This window comes from Coregonus clupeaformis, chromosome 13 (assembly GCF_020615455.1).
Source record: "Coregonus clupeaformis isolate EN_2021a chromosome 13, ASM2061545v1, whole genome shotgun sequence".
Classification (NCBI taxonomy): Eukaryota; Metazoa; Chordata; class Actinopteri; order Salmoniformes; family Salmonidae; genus Coregonus; species Coregonus clupeaformis.
In genome coordinates this window covers 41,136,036-41,156,917 of record NC_059204.1, presented here as the reverse complement: position 1 = coordinate 41,156,917, position 20,882 = coordinate 41,136,036, and the positions used below count along the sequence as shown (strand labels likewise).

Below are 20,882 nucleotides of genomic sequence, written 5' to 3'. Positions count from 1 at the left end.
AGGGATGGGTAAAAAGTGACACCACTCCGGCCCCCAAGGACTGGCGTTGCCCATCCCTGCATTCAAAGCATTGTCATTATATACTACAGTTTAAGTGTCCACAATCATGTCAGGATGCAGCTATGCATTTAGGCTCTGTAGACTTCTGTTCCCTCGCAAACCCTGAGCAGCAGACTGAGTTCTCACCTGCGTGCTCACAGCACGTACCCATAGCTCTTATCACATCCTCGCACCTGTTCTCTATGTACTTGTTTGCTGGAAGAAAAACACAGTGGGCTAAGTTAGTGTAATACATGAAACCCAATCAGATAAATTTTTTTATTCACATTAGAAATCATATAAATAGGTAGATAATGCTGTGTAAAAAAACATTTTGCAAAAACTTCTGAATTGCGCCTGCTTGCTTCTGACAAGGATCTTTCTGTGGCATTTTACGAATATAGAGAAAAGGGGCATAGACATTATTAATTACTTGGACAAACATCACGAACTATTAACCACCAGTAGATATTACAATTATAGATATTAAACTCATGATTCTATACCTGTTCTTCAAGACATATACAAAATATTTGCTGCAAACGTCCCCGGAATCCCGGGTGCTTACTCAAATGTCGTCCGACTGGATTGGTTACCACATGTACTTTGCTGATTAAACTGCAGATAATAATCATTACATTATTTTGTTTGTGTATAAATGTATTTTTTGTTTGTGGACAACGCACGACTATAAAAAAAGTGTACGATTTTGAGCGCTAAGTGGTAAAATAGTTCGTCATACTTACATAGGTAGGACCACATGGACTTATCCGCCTCCTTGCAACAACGGAATATTATTGATGTAACAAGTTTTGATAGAGAAGTCGCTAACAAGCTAGCTTTAGCTTGTGAAGTTTGAGAGATAGCTTGTAGTAATTGATCATATTTGTTTTTAGAGAACAAGACAATTATAGTACTATAACATGGCAGTGAGCGCAGTTCACCTTGAATCAGATGCCTTTTTGGTTTGCATGAATCATGCATTAAGTACCGAGAAGGAGGAAGTAATGGGACTCTGCATCGGGGAGGTAACGTTTGCAAGCTAGCTAAATAACAAAGCAATAACTAGCTAGCTACCAGTTGCGTGTGTGACAGGTTAAAGGACATATTCATAGCCTGTTATACACTAAAAAGTATTAGTAAGTTCATGGTATGTAAGGATCTTAAAATATCTAAGGTTAAAAAGATAATGCATCCAGTACTAGTTCATAGAGATTGATAAAATGCATAAATGTGTTTAAAATCCGTCAAGAGTCAAAGGGTTAATATTGTAAGAGGAATGTGTAAATGTTATATTGACTACTTTATTTTGTGGTGCCTAATTTAAGGGTAAAAGTGTTCATCTGTGATCTACTAAATGCTCTTAATCTATGAGCCTGAGATCGATTGCTCTGGTCTCCACCCAACTTCCTGGGGAAATCGCGGTCTTTTTCTCATTACACTAAATTTGTCAGTGAGGAAACATAACTGCGTCACGTTCGTGATTATTTCTCCCCTTTTTCAGGTACGTTATTGATATGAAACGAGTTAATTTGAATGTAATAACTTGCTAACCTGTGAAGAGAGTTTAAGGTATGTGTTAGTAACATCTTGAGGAAGTTAGAGTTAAGTTGAAGAGAGTTATTAGGTGCGTGTGTGACTGTAATCTGCTTGGTTGCAGCGATAGCTTCGTACTGAGAGTAGCTGCCATTTTATGCTAATTGTGAATGAATATGTGCGTTGTTAATATAATATTTGGGGTTATTTGTATAATGTGTTTCGAATACTTTGTTGACATGGTTGATAAATGTAGTTATGGGTTACTGAGCTAAAGCTACTTTGTGTTTGACAGTTATATTGAAACATTTGTATATGTTTTAGTGAATTACAGTTTATGCTGTTGTGACTTGAATAAGCTTTGTACCCTACAAATCTCTGGTTCCTGTAGATCTGTTGTTCTGTAAAATGTGGTATTTTTGTAAAATCATTACACTAAATTTGTCAGTGAGGAAACATAACTGCGTCACGTTCGTGATTATTTCTCCCCTTTTTCAGGGGTGTAACATTTTGGAGGCTCCGCTGAGATTGCTGCTCAGATGTCCGGCTTCCACATCCTGGTCGCTGAATTCTGAGCCAGCTAAATCCCTACATAACAACCCAGGCAGGCTGCAGTGAGGGAAGTGTTGCTGTTCGAGGGGAGCTGGAAGTTGGTGGTTAAGTACGTGTCAACTGAGGCCGTTGAGAGACCATCAGAGACAGTAAGGACCATCTAATTCAGAGTCAACTCCTGCACAGTAAAGGTTCCTCCTGTCCTGTCAACATGACAACCGCCTTTGGAAGAACTACAGGAAGAGGTAGTAGGAGAATTGCACACCCTGACTAAAGACAAGTTACTAGACGTATGTGATTTCCTTGACATATCAGGCGAACAGAGAAGAGTTGTTCAAGACAAATCCGCATATCATTGATGACTCACATTATGATGTTCCTTGAAAGAGAGGAAGTTGCAGAGTTAGAAGATGGCGGCATGTCGGAATTATTGCTACTTAAAGACAAAATGACAGAGATGATCAGTGGCATAGATAGCAAGACAGGGCAAACTGACCATGATATTGAAACAGCCAGAACACATCACAGAATAGAGGGACTGAGAACTGTAACCCCACAACAAGGGGTGGGAACTGAGCAGAGTACTGCAGACCAAGCCAGTGATTCTCTGCGCCAGCCCCAACCCCCTGCCCATCTTCAGAGGAGCATGCAGCTCTCACCCAGTGCACAGCCCGGCTCATACTGGCGCAAAGAGTTAAAAATTTCTGGTCAGATAGGTGAACCGGGCCAGAAAGATAAACTGACTTTTTCCAGCCTTGCCCATCAGATTGAGAATGGACTTAACAGAGGCTATCCTGAGGTAGAAATAGTAGACGAGTAATCAGGGCTATTTCTCCAGGCTCACAGCTACGCAGCTACTTGGAAGGTAAACCCCAGCTAACTCTTCCCACACTTAGATGCATCCTGCGTTCCCACTTCCAAGAGAAGAGTGCAACAGAGCTTTACAAACAGCTAGCTTCAGAAGCACAGCATAGCAAGGAGACCCCTCAAAGCTTCCTGATGCGCGTCTTAGATTTGAGGCAGAAAGTACTATTTGCGTCCCAGGAGTCAGAATCAGGGCTTAAGTATGACCCTGCCCTAGTCCAGCGCATGTGTTTACACACAGTCCTTACAGGTCTCCAGAGTGACAGTATCAGGATAGACATGCAGCCTCTCCTGCTTGATAGCGAAACATCAGATGAGGTTTTGCTAGAGAAGCTTAACATTGCTTGTGCTAATGAGATAGAAAGACGAAACAAAAAGCGTTTTAATGCCCCACAGCCTGCTACAACTGTAAGTGTAGTTCAGTTAGAAGATACGCCATCTGCAAAGTGTCCTGTGAAGGAAGCCAAAGCTAAGATACCCGCAGAACTGTTAACAGAGTTAGCTGAACTTAAGACAGGTGTAGCTTCCCTAAAAGGTCTCAGTGCAGAGATTGCTCAGATTAAGGAGACATTACAGCAGCCTATGTTTCAGTCATCGCCTTATGCCCATGCCCCACTTCCAGTTAGGAGGCCAGATAGGGACCCCCAGCCACCTGTTTCCCAGCAGCAGTATTACAGCAACTACAGTCAGCCCCAAGCACCTGACCCTGCGCAGTATCAATATGCACCTAACCTGTATACCAACCGCTCTGCTCAAGCTCCAAGGAGGTGTTTTGTCTGCCAGCAGGCCAGAACAGATGCACGCTGCACACACTGCTTCCGATGTGGGAGTGGGGAACATTTTCAAGCTGGATGTAAAATCCGGGGAGTCAGACCATCCAAAGAGGCCCCTTTAAACGGGGAAGGGTTACCGCTGAGGGACAAGTGTTAACCGTAGCTACCAAAAAGTCCCAGAAATGTGCAAATTGTGCCAGAGAAGATTCATTTGAGAACCTGAAACAATGTTCATCATGTAAAGAGACACTGTACTGTTCCAAAGGATGTCAAAACCAACATTGGACTAAACATAAGGAAAAATGCACTCACCTGAAAATGGACTCTACCTGTGAAAAGCTTTCCTGTACAGAAGAAAATGCCCACTCTTTACCATCCCTAGCTCAAGGTTGCCACCCCCATAAGGTCACCTCGCTAGTCGGTAGACAGTGCCTTGTTGAGTGTCACCTGAATCGCCACCACCTCCAAGCTCTATGGGACACAGGCTCTCAGGTATCGGTCATTGATGAACGATGGAAAGCGGAATCTCTCCCAAACGCAAGGCTGAGGGATGTTTCAGAAATTCTGGACTCACCTGATGATCTAAGATTGACGGCAGCAAATGGGACTGAAATGCCGTACCTGGGATGGATTGAAACAACTTTTCCGCTAGCCTCTGAAACTGACCAAACGAAGGAACTGATCATCCCAGTGCTGGTAATGAAAGGCTGTCACCTATCTCATCCCATCATAGGTTTCAATGTTATTGAGCACATCCTGACAATGACCGAAAAGACTAAACGGTACAGTACAGTGAAAAAAAAGCTTTCCCAAGCCTCAAAAGAAATAAGGTGAGGGCTTTTATACAGGCTGTTAGCGCAGAACAGACAGATGAATACGCAGTGAAGACCAAGAAAGAGAAGGTTGCTGTACCAAAACACAGTAGCATTCAGATTGAGTGCCGGGTAGCTTCCCAGCCTTTCAAAGATGACATGACAATGCTTTTCCAGCCAGACCTGAACCCGCAGTGGCCAGATGAACTTGAGTTCTTTGACACACTAGTCAGAGTTAAGAAAGGTGTTTTTCCAGTTGTCATGCTTGATGTCTCTAACCCCACTGACCACGACATTGCCCTGCTAGGACGCACCATAATCGGTACAGTACAAACCATTATGACTGTGTTACCTGCCCAAGTCTTTGAAAAAGCTGTCACCCCAGCCACAGTGAATCACACTAGTGTTCAAACTCCATGTACTGCTACTGAACAGTGGGATCCACCAGTAGGTTTAAGTCACCTAACCGAAGAACAGAGAGAGGTTGTTAGGAAAATGCTTAGAGAAGAGTGTCACTCCTTCTCCAGATCAGACAATGACATTGGCTGCATTGAACGATTGAAAATGACTATTTCTCTAAAGGACTCTGAACCAGTCAAGCGCACATACATGTCAGTGCCCAGGCCACTGTATCAGGAGATGAAGGGTTACCTTCATGACCTCATAGCCCAGGGTTGGGTTAGGAAGTCAAACTCTTCATATTCTTCACCTGTCGTGGTGCGTTAGGAAGAAGGGACGGGACCCTCCGGTTGTGTATAGATTACAGAGACCTGAACAGAAAGACACATCCCGACCGCCAGCCCATCCCTCGGGTCCAGGACATCATGGACAGTTTAGGTGGTAATTCCTGGTTCTCCCTTTTAGATCAGGGAAAAGCATATCACCAAGGGTTCATCTCTGAAGAAAGCAGATCACTGACAGCATTTGTGACCCCATGGGGACTCTATGAGTGGATACGTATGCCATTCGGCCTCATGAACGCTCCTGCAGCTTTTCAGCGTTGTATGGAGGAATGTTTGGAAGGGCTCCGGGACAACATCTGCATTCCTTATCTGGACGACACGCTAGTTTTCAGTAAAACTTTCGACAGCCATGTGAATGATGTGCAAAAGGTTTTGCAGCGTCTCAGAGAGTATGGCATCAAACTCAAGCCAAGTAAGTGTGATCTCTTTAAACCCCAGGTCCGTTATTTGGGCAGAATAGTGTCTGCAGACGGCAGCAAAGTTGACCCAGCCGATTTTGAAGCAGTAAGAGCATTGAAAGAGATCAGACCACAGACTGTGGGCCAGCTCAGAAAAAATGCTTGGTTTACTCACTTACTACAGACAGTACATCAAAGACTTTTCTAGGAGGGCCAGCTGTCTGTATGACCTCCTGAAAGCAGATTCAGAGAAATTACCTGACCACCCACGGAAAGCAAAAACAAAGAAAGTAAGTCATGTGGTGCCCTCAAACAAGCCAATCCTGTGGACTGACCAGCATCAACAGGCACTTGAACAGCTGATTGAGTGTCTGCTTCACCCACCAGTCTTAGGTTTCCCTGACTTCACTCAGCCATTTGTTGTACACACTGATGCGTCACACCAAGGCTTGGGAGCAGTTCTTTATCAAGAGCAAGATGGGAAGCTTAGGGTCATTGCTTATGGCTCTCGAACCTTAACAGCAGCTGAGAAGAACTATCACTACCACTCTGGCAAGCTAGAATTTCTAGCTCTAAAATGGGCAATCACTGATAAGTTCCATGATTATTTGTACTATGCTCCGACCTTCACTGTATACAGTGATAACAACCCGCTGAGCTACATTCTGTCTACTGCAAAACTGAACGCAACCACTTCCAGGTGGGTTGCAGAATTGGCTGATTTCCACTTTACAATAAAGTACAGGCCAGGCAGAGAGAACGGTGATGCAGATGCTTTGTCGAGGATGCCACTGGATGTAGAGTCACTGATGAGAGAATGTTCTGAGGAGCTTCCACCAGACACCATTGCCGCCACTATACAAGCAGTAGAGGTACAGAAAGAGCCTTTTGTGCCTTGGTCAATTTCAGCTGCATCTATGTCAGTATCAGCTGAAGGTGAGACAACTACAGCAACAATCAGCTCGATCCCAAAAGAGGGGATAAGAGAGGCACAAGAGTCTGATCCGGTCATCCGTCCTGTGCTCGATTTCAAGCTGTCTGGTTCCAAACCGCCAGTTAAAGAGCAAAAGGAATTCAGTCCAAAGACAAAATGCCTATTCAGAGAATGGGACAAATTGACAATCGACAGTGATGGTATTCTGTACAGAATCACTACAGCCCGCAAGCAGTTAGTTCTACCAGAGCAGTACAAAGGTAAAGTGATGGAAGAGTTGCACAATAACATGGGACACCAAGGTACTGACCGCACTGTATCACTAGTACGTGACCGCTTCTTCTGGCCTTATATGCAATCTGACATTGAGCACTATGTGACTAAAACTTGTAGCTGTGTCAAGCAGAAAAAAGCCAGGCCATGAAACAAGAGCTCCTCTGACAAACATTGTGACAACACAGCCATTTGAACTGGTATGTATAGATTTCCTCCATCTCGACAGATGCAAAGGGGGATATGAGTACATCCTCGTGATTGTTGATCATTTTACACGTTACACTCAAGCCTACGCCACCACATCAAAGTCAGGAAAAACTGCTGCAAATCTCATCTTCAATGACTTTGCCCTGAAGTTTGGGTTCCCCTCCCGCATCCACCATGACCAAGGGGGAGAATTCGAAAATCAGTTGTTCCATCAGTTAAAGAAACTCAGTGGCATGGCCGGGTCCAGAACAACACCCTACCACCCGATGGGGAACGGTCAAGTGGAACGAATGAACAGAACATTGTTGCAAATGCTAAAGACACTAACTGAGACACAAAAGTCAAACTGGAAGGAGTCTCTAAACAAACTGGTTTATGCCTATAACTGCACCCGTTGCGAAGTGACTGGCTATTCACCATTTTATCTTCTGTTTGGGAGATCACCCAGGCTTCCAGTTGATATGTTCTTTGGATTGTGCACAGAGGCAGGTTCCAGTAACCAGCGAGACTACGTGGAGAACTGGAAACGAGGAATGGAAGAAGCATACGCCATTGCAAAAGAAAATGCTCAGAAAGCTGCTGAAAGAAGTAAGAAGTACTATGACACTAAAGTTAGGAGTTCAGTGCTACAGCCTGGCGAGCGAAGTTCTGATTAAAAACCTGACACCAAGAGGAGGACCAGGCAAACTCCGTAACTATTGGGAAGATCAAATTCACACAGTAGTGAGACAAATGGGTTCAGACCTGCCGATTTATGAGTTGAGACCAGAAAAGGGTAGGGGACGCCCAGGGTCCTGCACAGAAACCTGCTCATGTCCTGTGACCACTTACCTTTTGAGAGACAACCAGAAATGACTAAAGATGACAAAAGTAAGAAAAAGAGACATCAGCCTGGATCACAGCCTCTAGATTCTGATGAAGACAGCGGGGATGAATATGACCTTCATCATGAGCCGCTACAGGTCCCCACATTTCCTACAGTACCTGAGAGGTATGCTGAACCAGCGAGAGAGTCGGAAAACAGGCCCCCACCAGTGAAACAAACAGTTGCGGTGCCAGTTCCTGATACGCTACCAGCACAGCCTCTTGTTGAAAATCAGCTGGAGGAGAAAACAACAGTTAAAGAACTGCCTGCTGAGGAGATGAACTTGCCTGCTGAAAATGTGCTGGATGATCGTCCACTAAGTGCCTTTCCTTCATTAACTGCTGCTGCTGAACCTGAGGAACCAGCTTACCAGCTGCCACAAAGAGAGAGACACCCTCCAAGACGTATCACCTATGATCAGCTTGGTATCCCTTCCTGCTACAGTATCCAGCCACAGCCACAGTTGTTCCCTGTCTACCCTGCACCAGGACTGGTTCCATGGCTGCCATCACTACAGCGATATTACCTTCAGCCACCCTACATGTATGGACTTCAGCAAACTTGAGGCCACAGACAGAGTTGACATGTTTGACCATGGACTACTGACTGATTTCACAGACTTTCACGAGACAATTAGCAGACTATGCATATAGATCATTAAAACTGATGGACTGTTGACAATAGTATGAGAAAAGACTGCTTATGGACTGTTTATACAGCTGGTCAACAGATATGGACTGTGAATATAACTTCTTGGTTCTATTTGAACTGTGAACTTTGACCTCTGCTCAAGGACTAGCTTACAGAAGAGGATTTTCTACGTCCAGTGCTTATAGACTGTTTAAGAAGATAATGTTGGTAATGTTGGGACAACATTTATTTTGTCGGGGAGAGTGTGACAGGTTAAAGGACATATTCATAGCCTGTTATACACTAAAAAAGTATTAGTAAGTTCATGGTATGTAAGGATCTTAAAATATCTAAGGTTAAAAAGATAATGCATCCAGTACTAGTTCATAGAGATTGATAAAATGCATAAATGTGTTTAAAATCCGTCAAGAGTCAAAGGGTTAATATTGTAAGAGGAATGTGTAAATGTTATATTGACTACTTTATTTTGTGGTGCCTAATTTAAGGGTAAAAGTGTTCATCTGTGATCTACTAAATGCTCTTAATCTATGAGCCTGAGATCGATTGCTCTGGTCTCCACCCAACTTCCTGGGGAAATCGCGGTCTTTTTCTCATTACACTAAATTTGTCAGTGAGGAAACATAACTGCGTCACGTTCGTGATTATTTCTCCCCTTTTTCAGGTACGTTATTGATATGAAACGAGTTAATTTGAATGTAATAACTTGCTAACCTGTGAAGAGAGTTTAAGGTATGTGTTAGTAACATCTTGAGGAAGTTAGAGTTAAGTTGAAGAGAGTTATTAGGTGCGTGTGTGACTGTAATCTGCTTGGTTGCAGCGATAGCTTCGTACTGAGAGTAGCTGCCATTTTATGCTAATTGTGAATGAATATGTGCGTTGTTAATATAATATTTGGGGGTTATTTGTATAATGTGTTTCGAATACTTTGTTGACATGGTTGATAAATGTAGTTATGGGTTACTGAGCTAAAGCTACTTTGTGTTTGACAGTTATATTGAAACATTTGTATATGTTTTAGTGAATTACAGTTTATGCTGTTGTGACTTGAATAAGCTTTGTACCCTACAAATCTCTGGTTCCTGTAGATCTGTTGTTCTGTAAAATGTGGTATTTTTGTAAAATCATTACACTAAATTTGTCAGTGAGGAAACATAACTGCGTCACGTTCGTGATTATTTCTCCCCTTTTTCAGGGGTGTAACACGTGTCCAGAACATGTTGAATGGGGTGGCCAAGGTGGGGCATAGAACCAGTTTAGGGGGGGCATAACATTTTGATGCAAGGTGGATTTTTTTCAATATAATTATGATGGTTCGACAATGCATTAAAGGTATACTTAAGATACCCATAGATTCCGAGGCATTCAGTTACTGTTCGATTGAATGTTAAGAATAGGCAAAGCGAGTGACCTAAGCGACTTTGAGCGTGGTATGGTCATCGGTGCCAGGCCCGCCGGTTACAGTATCTCAGAAACGGCCGACCTCCTGGGCTTTTCACGCACGACATTGTCTAGGGTTTACTGAGAATGGTGCGACAAACAAAAACATCCAGTCAGCAGAGGCAGTAATGTGAATAACAGTTAGTTGATATGAAGTCGAAGAAGAATGGCAAGAATCGTGGAAATGATGGAAGTTACAATCTATCTGCAATATTAAAGCTGATCTACCCCCTAAAAAAGAAAGAAAAGTATCGTGCAAGCTAACAGGCGGCCACAAAAAGGCAAATAATAGCGCAGAATGGCATCTCGGAACGCACAACTTCTCGGTCCTTGTCACGGATGGGCTATTCTAGCACAACTCTTATCAGCTAAAAACAAGAAGAAGCGGCTCCAGTGGGCACGTGATCACCAACACTGGTCCCGACGAATCCCGGTTCCTGTTGCGTCATGCTGATGGCAGAGTCAGGATTTGGCATGAGTCCATTGCCCCATCCTGCCTGGTGTCAACGGTACAGGCTGGTGGCGGTGGTGAATGTTTTCCTGGCACACGTTAGGTCCCTTGATACCAAGTGAGTAACGTTTCCATGTCCCGAAGAATTCAGGCTGTTCTGGAGGCAAAGGGGGGTCGGACCTCGTACTAGATGGGTGTACCTAATAAACTGGCCACTGAGTGTACATTGCCAATATGATCACCTTACCTTAAATGAACATGCTGTATAAAATAAAATCCGTACATAGTAATTAGCATATTCAGTATCAATTTGCATAACATTTTATAGAAAGTTGTATTCTAATTTCATACATTAATTTTTTTTACTACAAACTCTGTTTTGCATGAAGTTGTGTTAATAATATTATCCCTACCTTAAATTATTGGTCATAAATACTGAAATTATGTATTCAGTACTGCCTCATTTGCATAATATATTTTACTGTGTTACATACACCGTAAGTGTAATAACGTTAAGCCTACAAAGTGGCATGTATTTATGGATGCCAAGGGAAGCCAGGCTTTCCCATTTTTTTTAACAATAAAGAAACAAACTTAATTACTCGTTCGTGTCTATCCGTGTTTCATAATTTCAGATTTCAGGGGGGGGGCATGGCCACCCCCTGAACACGCCTCTGCTATCTACATGCATGCATATTATCTACCTTTAGTGTACCCTTTGTTGTTACATTCATATTCTCAATTGGCATATACCCCCAACTTGGTATTAGGGGCACCTGATATTGATTCGAGCTAGCTACCCTGTTAATTATTCTGCTTTCTAAAGTCACCTGGTTTGTTTACATAGGTGGACACCAACCGCATCGTCCACATTCATTCTGTTATTATTCTCCGACGCTCAGACAAGAGGAAGGATCGCGTGGAAATTTCGCCCGAGCAGCTATCTTCAGCGGCTACCGAAGCTGAGATATCCTTTATGCAATGTCTCATTCAATAACTTTAATCTCAATCTTCTGGTGGTGCCTTGCAGGAGGTCAGTGTGACATAGTCCGTGACATAGATACCATAAATGTCAGTGTGACAGGTAGCGGTATCATAGAATTCCTGAGGACACTGCCATTGTCTCATTTTGATAATCAATTTCCTTAGTAAGAGCTACAGGTTGGCTGAAATGACTGGACGGCCGATGCGTGTAGTTGGTTGGTACCACTCTCACCCCCACATCACTGTGTGGCCATCACATGTGGGTAAGAACCAGAGCACCCCTCTACCACATCAATGCCACAACGTTAGTTCTCACTGTCATGGCAAACTGTTTCAGTCGGTGTGTCTGAAAGTCATTCATTTTCTACAACAGATGTGAGGACACAGGCCATGTACCAAATGATGGACCAGGGCTTTGTTGGGCTGATATTCTCCTGCTTCATTGAGGATAAGAACACAAAAGTAAGGGTTAAATGACAGCTATTTAAAATATATAACGTCATTTTGATTTACAAAGGGGCTTCGAACAAATTCTATTATTATTTTCTCTTAGACCGGTCGAGTTCTCTACACCTGCTTCCAGTCTGTCCAAGCCCAGAAAGGCTCAGAGTAAGTGTACCCCTGTTTGGTGTTATTAGATGATTTTGTTATCTTTTCTCCCTCATAACTATTACTCAGAGAAATATTTAATTGATTCAGTCTTTCACAGAGCAGTTGTCTCAAAAAGAAGCCATTTGACAATATCAACACAAATACTGAATTGCATCCCTGATCTGTGTTGATAAAGGTACGAGAGAATCGAGATCCCAATTCATGTGGTTCCACACGAGGCCATTGGGAAAGTGTGCCTTGAATCAGCAGTGGAGCTCCCCAAAATCCTCTGCCAGGAAGAGCAGGACACCTACAGAAAGATTCACAGGTAGGTCGCCTCAGAAGCCCAGGGGAGCATTCAGTTTGGTTCAACGTTTGCTACGTTGCGTGACTGTTGAACGACATGTTTCCCCAAAACATTGTGCACTGTTCTTCATCAGCCTTTGAAGTATGTTTGTTCCCATTTGGTGGGTGTGGCCTGATCAATATGGGTGTGACCATTTGAAATCGCAAAACTTGTGCAGCACACCATACACAATCGCCCTCTGGGCCACCATAATCACACCGTTCTTCATCTGGTCGTTCAGTACAGTACTGTTTCCATTTAATTAAATGTTCAATACCATTCTGTCGTACTAAATGCACCCCAGAGTTCTGACATTTTGTTCGAAAGCCTGGGGAAGTTTTCCTCAGGAAGAAGATAAAAAGAGGTGGAGTCTAGATGGAAACTAGTGATGCATTGCCACTTATCAAACCAGTATAATATTTTGCAGGGTGGAGCTCTGAACAAAGGTTGTATTTCTGAACATTTGTCTGACTAGCAACAAGCTAGCTAGCATTAGATGCAACACTGTCGCATAGGCTACTAAAACTTTGTCCGACACGGTAGTAAAAGAGACGGACAAAACAAGGAAAAGCCTCTTCTGGGGGGGGGGGGGTCAAAATCAAAAGTAACACTCAGTATCTGGTGTGGCCACCAGCTGCATTAAGTACTGCAGTGCAGCTCCTCCTCATGGACCTTATTTGCCAGTTCTTGCTGTGAGATGTTACCCCACTCTTCCACCAAGGCACCTGCAAGTTCCCGGACATTTCTGGGGGGAATGACCCTAGCCCTCACCCTCCGATCCAACAGGTCCCAGACGTGCTCAATGGTATTGAGATCCGGGCTCTACGCTGGCCATGGCAGAACACTGACATTCCTGTCTTGCAGGAAATCACGCACAGAACGAGCAGTATGGCTGGTGGCATTGTCATGCTGGAGGGTGATGTCAGGATGAGCCTGCAGGAAGGGTACCACATGAAGGAGGAGGATGTCTTCCGTTGAGATTGCCTGCAATGACAAGAAGCTCAGTCTGATGATGCTGTGACACACCGCCCCAGACCATGACGGACCCTCCACCTCCAAATCAATCCCGCTCCAGAGTACAGGTCTCGGTGTAACGCTCGTTCCTTTGACGATAAACGCGAATCCGACCATCACCCCCGGTGAGACAAAACCGCGACTTGTCAGTGAAGAGCACTTTTTGCCAGTCCTGTCTGGTCCAGCAACAGTGAGTTCGTGCCCATAGGCGACATTGTTGCCGGTGATGTCTGGTGAGGACCTGCCTTACAACAGGCCTACAAGCCCTCAGTCCAGCCTCTCTCAGCCTATTGCGGACAGTCTGAGCACTGATGGAGGGATTGTGCGTTCCTGGTGTAACTCGGGCAGTTGTTGTTGCCATCCTGTACCTGTCCCGCAGGTGTGATGTTCGGATGTACCGATCCTGTGCATCTGTGAAGTTATTTGGATTTTTACGAATTATATCTTTGAAAGACAGGGTCCTGAAAAAGGGACGTTTCTTTTTTTGCTGAGTTTATGAATTCAGGGCAGCGCATTGTGTATTGCTCATTGTAAATGAAATAATTTCAGGATTTCATTCCTTTGCAGCTTAACTCACCTGGATCTGATCACGAAGATACACAATGGCTCAGGTTGGTCTTTGTAGTTGTTGATAACTGATATTTAATTGTGTCACTATGCATATTAATATCATAGACAGCGCATCTATGTCTTGACTGTGCTTTCTTTCTCCACTTGACGTGTGTGTGCACATTTCAGTGTTCACTAAGAACCTGTGCAGCCAGATGTCTGCTGTGAGTGGTCCCCTGCTGCAGTGGCTGGAGGACCGTCTGGAGCAGAACAAACAGAACATCATTGAGCTGCAGCTGGAGAAAGAGAGACTAACTCAGGAGCTGGCAACCATGTGAGAGGGAGAGAGTTAAGAAATAGACATGTGGGCCTCCTGAGTGGCGCAGTGGTCTAAGGCACTGCATCGCAGTGCTTGAGGCGTCACTAGAGACTCAGGTTTGATCCCAGTCTGTGTTGCAGCCGGCCGCGACTGGGAGACCCATGAGGCGGCGCACAATTGGCCCAGCGTCGTCCGGGTTAGGGGAGGGTTTTGCCGGCTGGGATGTCCTTGTCCCATCGCGCTCTAGTGACTCCTTGTGGCGGGCCGGGCGCATGCACGCTGACTTCGGTCGCCAGTTGTACAGTGTTTCCTCCAACACATTGGTGCGGCTGGCTTCCGTGGTTAAGTGAGCAGTGTGTCAAGAAGCAGTGCGGCTTGGCAGGGTGGTGTTTCGGGGGACGCATGGCTCGACCTTCACCTCTCCCGTGTCCGTATGGGAGTTGCAGCGATGGGACAAGACTGTAACTACCAATTGGATATCACGAAAAAGGGGTAAAAATTACTTTTTAAATTTTATATTGACATGTTCCTAGACCTTTTCACACGAGGACAAGTGACTAAAGGAATCTCCTCATGGCTAACTGAATGCAACCACACACACACCTTAGGGTGTGTTTTCCTGTAAGGTCATGCTCTGTGTACTCCTTAACACTGTACTGTATTTACTACAACATGTCACTCCCAGACTAAAATGTTTGTCTTTTCTTTATTTTAGTTCCTTGGCACCGAGTATTGGATGCGTTTTTCAATTTTGTCGATTTATTTATATTTTGAATGGATGGTACAATGTACTGTGAGCATGAAAGGATGTCCCATGTGAATTGCCAATTCAAAATGTGACAACATAGTATATCCAGGTATTTGCTTATTATGAAGTATTTAAAAAAAAAGTTGTTTCAATTTCTATGTTGCAATATGTCATGCTTTATATGTGCTCTCCAAGTTAATCAAAGCCATCTCCTTTGACACCTATTGGATTTCTTGTACTTAAGAATGTTTTCATAAGGTAGTTCATGGAAATGTTCCAAACCATTAAACTTACTAAAACTCCTGCAGAGTTTGAGTTCTGTATGAGGCATTTGGTCTGAAAACCTCAGGAAATGTTGTTTCTCATTCTCATAGCAGGGCAGAGGGATGATTTGTAATTAACTGTCATATGAGGTGGGGGAGATGGGATATTGCTTTATATCCGTTTGGAAAATACAGCATTGTTAGCTGAATGATGTCTACATGTGAATTTATGGTGTAATCATCGTAGCTTATTTAGCAGCCATTGCTTAGTCATCATGTGCCTTGTCATGCTTGTATGGGTTCTGTTGTTTGAGGGATTAAACAGATTTTTCTCTTGATGACTCACCATCTTAAATATTTGTGTCAGTTGACTGAAGCTATACCAGTTCCAAATCTAGGCTATGCTCAAATTGGGTGAGCAGTTTAAATAATGACTGGCTTCATCTATCATTACACCAAACACAATCTTAAGTAAATGTTGTTTTTAGTATAGGGATAGGTCAGCAATGTACCAACAGCACATTTTTATGTTGATTGGTTAAAATAATCCAACATTTTCAGATGGCCTGGTTTTGTGTGTACTATAGAAATTATGGAAACAAATAATTAGACAAGCTTTGAAAAGATGATCTTCTGACCATCTCTGTGTGTCTGAGAGTTGCTATAGGAACAGCTTTTCCCATCTGCTGGAGTGGTTCAGTATTCTGGCTGAGTCATGCCGCAGCACTCATGTCAGGGAGATGGAACGAGCAATTTCCTGAGCGATCTTCATTATGGTCTTATTGAGTGATACCTCACAATGCTGAAATAGCCTTTCGTGAAAGTTGGTATGTGAGAGGAACTATAAAAGGCCATGTTAGCAGTAATGCCAACCAGAAATCAGTGGCAAGTACGTGTATGTCAGATGGTGTAGACACTTAAGGCCTTTACAATATTTTGTTAAAATTAGATTTCATGTCTCTAGAGCTCACTTGAAATCTGGCAATCTGAATGCTTTGGCTGCCATTCTAATCACTTTCACAACAATAATTACCCTCATTACATCTTCAATCATCCTCAAACATTATTTGGTATTCCACTAGGTAGAGGCATTGTTCTCCAGAGATACAAGGCTTTTTGCATCTCAAAAATAAAAGACAACAGATGCATGATAAAAAAAGATACAGATGCTGAAATGGCCAGATTACCGAAGTAAATATGATGTGCTGTATTCTTACTTGGTTTTCTATAATTACGTTTTCATCAACAACCCAACACAGATGCTCTCATCAGTGATTCTCTTTGGATGGTGTTTGTCTACGCGGCATAGCATTGCTAATGTGGGATGGCATTGCTTGCATCATTCACTGTGGATCCGAGACTCTCTTGTATAGGAAGGGAGGGAAGGGAACCCATGATTCTCGGGAAACGGAGGTTAGGTGACAGGTTGATTACGATAAACTGCTGACCGGGAACTGCGTCTGCACAAATGCTGCCTGCTGTAATTCATGGTGACTTCTGCCTCAGCCCGACCTATGTTCTATAACTGTAATATATTGCTTCAGAATATATAAATGGCTAAAGTCATCCTCTCTTAAACCTTTCAGATAACTTTTTAACATGCCACATTATAAGGGAATTATGTTTCAGGTGTCATACGTTACCATTGCCACAAATGAAGCATTTACAACAAAAAATGCATCAGACTAATTTGTTGTAGATTTATTCAAGTACTGTCATTGCAATGTAAGCCAGAGGGGAAAATCTATTAGCATTTTTTTCAGTGGACCTATTCCAAGCAATAATTACAATTATATAGACCCAAGATAAGATATTTAAGCAATTCTACACCATCTTCCTTCACTATTCTGCAATAGAGGACTCACGGTGAGGACCGAATGCTTTTCAGATTGGATATTTTGACTGATGACTCTCCAGTTTTAAAAGTCTTGTTTAGCGTTCCTTTTTTCTCTCCCACTCTGCTGTTGCTATGGAATCCTTGTGCGAGACAGTGGCCATGACATCATCCCATTTACAGTAGACAGGCTCTTTCCATCCACCAAGGACTCGAGCATGGGACAGTGGTTTGATGGACACGCATCAGCTGTAATTCACTCTATGGATGGAAATAGCCACATTGTCAAAACCTCTGCTGGCCTTTCTCCGTAAGCACTCCAAAAAAAAAAAAAAAACGAATGAATCTACAAACTAAGACTATAAATCTGTAAATATGCTGCAATACAAGCAAATACAAATGTCTATATGAAATAGAGGCATTCAAAACGAAACATACACCACTATTACTGGAGTTGGAACACTCACATGCTGGTAAAGTAGATTCCTCATCAAGTCTTAGACAGTTTTGAAGGTGACACTGGACAGCAGGGAGAAGTGGGGGAGCGCATTATCGCGTAATTTAAAAAAGAGCCCCTGTACACAAACGTAGTAATTTGCATAAATGTATCTTGTTTTTAGACAACTATTATGGTCCCTGCTATGGAATCGATGTTGATGGATTTGACCATCGTCATCATAATTATCAATCATCATCAGAGTACAGTGGTGTATGGTATGAAAAACATATATTTCCACAAGGGGGCAGTGCAAGCCTACTTTTACACATCAAGGGGCTGCTTCTGCTGCTTGCACGACATGTAGGGATACTTTCAAGTACTACTTAAGTAGTTTTTTGGGTTATCTGTACTTACCTATTTATGTTTTTGCCAACTTTTACTTCACTGCATTTCTAAAGAAAAATAATGTACTTTTTACTCCATACATTTTCCCTGACACCCAAAAAGTACTCCTTACATTTTGACAGGAAAATGGTCCAATTCACGCACTTATCAAGAGAACATCCCTGGTCATCCCTACTGCCTCTGATCTGGCGGATTCACTAAACATAAATGCTTTGTTTGTAAATTATGTCTTGAGTGTTGGAGTGTGCCCCTGGCTAACCGTCAAAAAATAAATAAATACAATTGTGCCATCTGGTTTGCTTAATATAAGGAATTTGAAATTCTTTTACTTTTACTTTTGATACGTAAGTATATTTTAACAATTCCATTTACTTTTGATACTTAAGTATATTTAAAACGAAATACTTTTAGACTTTTACTCAAGTAGTATTTTACTGTGTGACTTTTTACTTGGGTCATTTTCTATTAAGGTATCTTTACTTTTACTCAAGTATGACAGTTTAGTACTTTTCCACCACTGGATACAGCCCTACATTTTCAGCACACCATTTAAAAACGTTGATTACTTTATCTTACCAGATCCTGTATATTTACCTATATATTTACCTATAGTGAGGGAAAAAAGTATTTGATCCCCTGCTGATTTTGTACGTTTGCCCACTGACAAAGACATGAACAGTCTATAATTTTAATGGTAGGTTTATTTGAACAGTGAGAGACAGAATAACAACAAAAAAATCCAGAAAAACTCATGTCAAAAATGTTATACATTGATTTGCATTTTAATGAGGGAAATAAGTATTTGACCCCTCTGCAAAATATGACTTAGTACTTGGTGGCAAAACCCTTGTTGGCAATCACAGAAGTCAGACGTTTCTTGTAGTTGGTCACCAGGTTTGCACACATCTCAGGAGGGATTTTGTCCCACTCCTCTTTGCAGATCTTCTCCAAGTCATTAAGGTTTCGAGGCTGACGTTTGGCAACTCGAACCTTCAGCTCCCTCCACAGATTTTCTATGGGATTAAGGTCTGGAGACTGGCTAGGCCACTCCAGGACCTTAATGTGCTTCTTCTTGAGCCACTCCTTTGTTGCCTTGGCCGTGTGTTTTGGGTCATTGTCATGCTGGAATACCCATCCACGACCCATTTTCAATGCCCTGGCTGAGGGAAGGCGGTTCTCACCCAAGATTTGATGGTACATGGCCCCGTCCATCGTCCCTTTGATGCGGTGAAGTTGTCCTGTCCCCTTAGCAGAAAAACACCCACAAAGCATAATGTTTCCACCTCCATGTTTGACGGTGGGGATGGTGTTCTTGGGATCATAGGCAGCATTCCTCCTCCTCCAAACACAGCGAGTTGAGTTGATGCCAAAGAGCTCCATTTTGGTCTCATCTGACCACAACACTTTCACTCAGTTCTCCTCTGAATCATTCAGATGTTATTGGCAAACTTCAGATGGGCATGTATATGTGCTTTCTTGAGCAGGGGGACCTTGCGGGCGCTGCAGGATTTCAGTCCTTCACGGCGTAGTGTGTTACCAATTGTTTTCTTGGTGACTATGGTCCCAGCTGCCTTGAGATCATTGACAAGATCCTCCCGTGTAGTTCTGGGCTGTTCCTCACCGTTCTCATGATCATTGATTGAGATTGACAGTTATTTTGTGTTTCTTCCATTTGCGAATAATCGCACCAACTGTCGTCACCTTCTCACCAAGCTGCTTGGCGATGGTCTTGTAGCCCATTCCAGCCTTGTGTAGGTCTACAAGCTTGTCCCTGACATCCTTGGAGAGCTCTTTGGCCTTGGCCATGGTGTAGAGTTTGGAATCTGATTGATTGATTGCTTCTGTGGACAGGTGTCTTTTATACAGGTAACAAGCTGAGATTAGGAGCACTCCCTTTAAGAGTGTGCTCCTAATCTCAGCTCGTTACCTGTATAAAAGACACCTGGGAGCCAGAAATCTTTCTGATTGAGAGGGGGTCAAATACTTATTTCCCTCATTAAAATGCAAATCAATTTATAACATTTTTGACATGCGTTTTTCTGGATTTTGTTGTTGTTATTCTGTCTCTCACTGTTAAAAAAAACCTACCATTAAAATTATAGACTGATCATTTCTTTGTCAGTGGGCAAACGTACAAAATCATCAGGGGATCAAATACTTTTTTCCTTCACTGTATATTCACGTATTTGATACACTGCCGATTTTGCAGGTTTTCCTACTTACAAAGCATGTAGAGGTCTGTAATTTTTATCATAGGTACACTTCAACTGTGAGAGACGGAATCTAAAACAAAAATCCAGAAAATCACATTGTATGATTTTTAAATAATTAATTTGATTTGCATTTTATTGCATGACATAAGTATTTGATATGTCAGAAAAGCAGAACTTAATATTTGGTACAGAAACCTTTGTTTGCAATTACAGAGATCATACGTTTCCTATAGGTCTTGACCAGGTTTGCACACACTGCAGCAGGGATTTTGGCCCACTCCTCCATACAGACCTTCTCCAGATCCTTCAGGTTTCGGGGCCTTCGCTGGGCAATACGGACTTTCAGCTCCCTCCAAATATTTTCTATTGGGTTCAAGTCTGGAGACTGGCTAGGCCACTCCAGGACCTTGAGATGCTTCTGACGGAGCCACTCCTTAGTTGCCCTGGCTGTGTGTTTCGGGTCATTGTCATGCTGGAAGACCCAGCCACGACCCATCTTCAATGATCTTACTGAGGGAAGGAGGTTGTTGGCCAAGATGTCGCGATACATGGCCCCATCCATCCTCCCCTCAATACGGTGCAGTCGTCCTGTCCCCTTTGCAGAAAAGCATCCCCAAAGAATGATGTTTCCACCTCCAT

The 20,882-nt window shown here is 43.0% G+C and overlaps 1 protein-coding gene across 1 annotated transcript; it reads left to right on the top strand.

Moving 5' to 3' along the window:
- Positions 1–829: 829 nt before the first annotated feature.
- On the top strand, positions 830–14,548 carry LOC121579468 (lys-63-specific deubiquitinase BRCC36). The gene is made up of 8 exons (XM_041894069.2): positions 830–1,067; positions 11,386–11,505; positions 11,698–11,785; positions 11,896–11,984; positions 12,076–12,131; positions 12,310–12,441; positions 14,041–14,084; positions 14,212–14,548. The coding sequence occupies exons 1-8, from the start codon at positions 963–965 to the stop codon at positions 14,358–14,360; spliced, it is 783 nt and encodes a 260-aa protein (XP_041750003.1). The 5' UTR covers positions 830–962; the 3' UTR covers positions 14,361–14,548.
- The last annotated feature ends 6,334 nt before the right edge of the window (positions 14,549–20,882 follow it).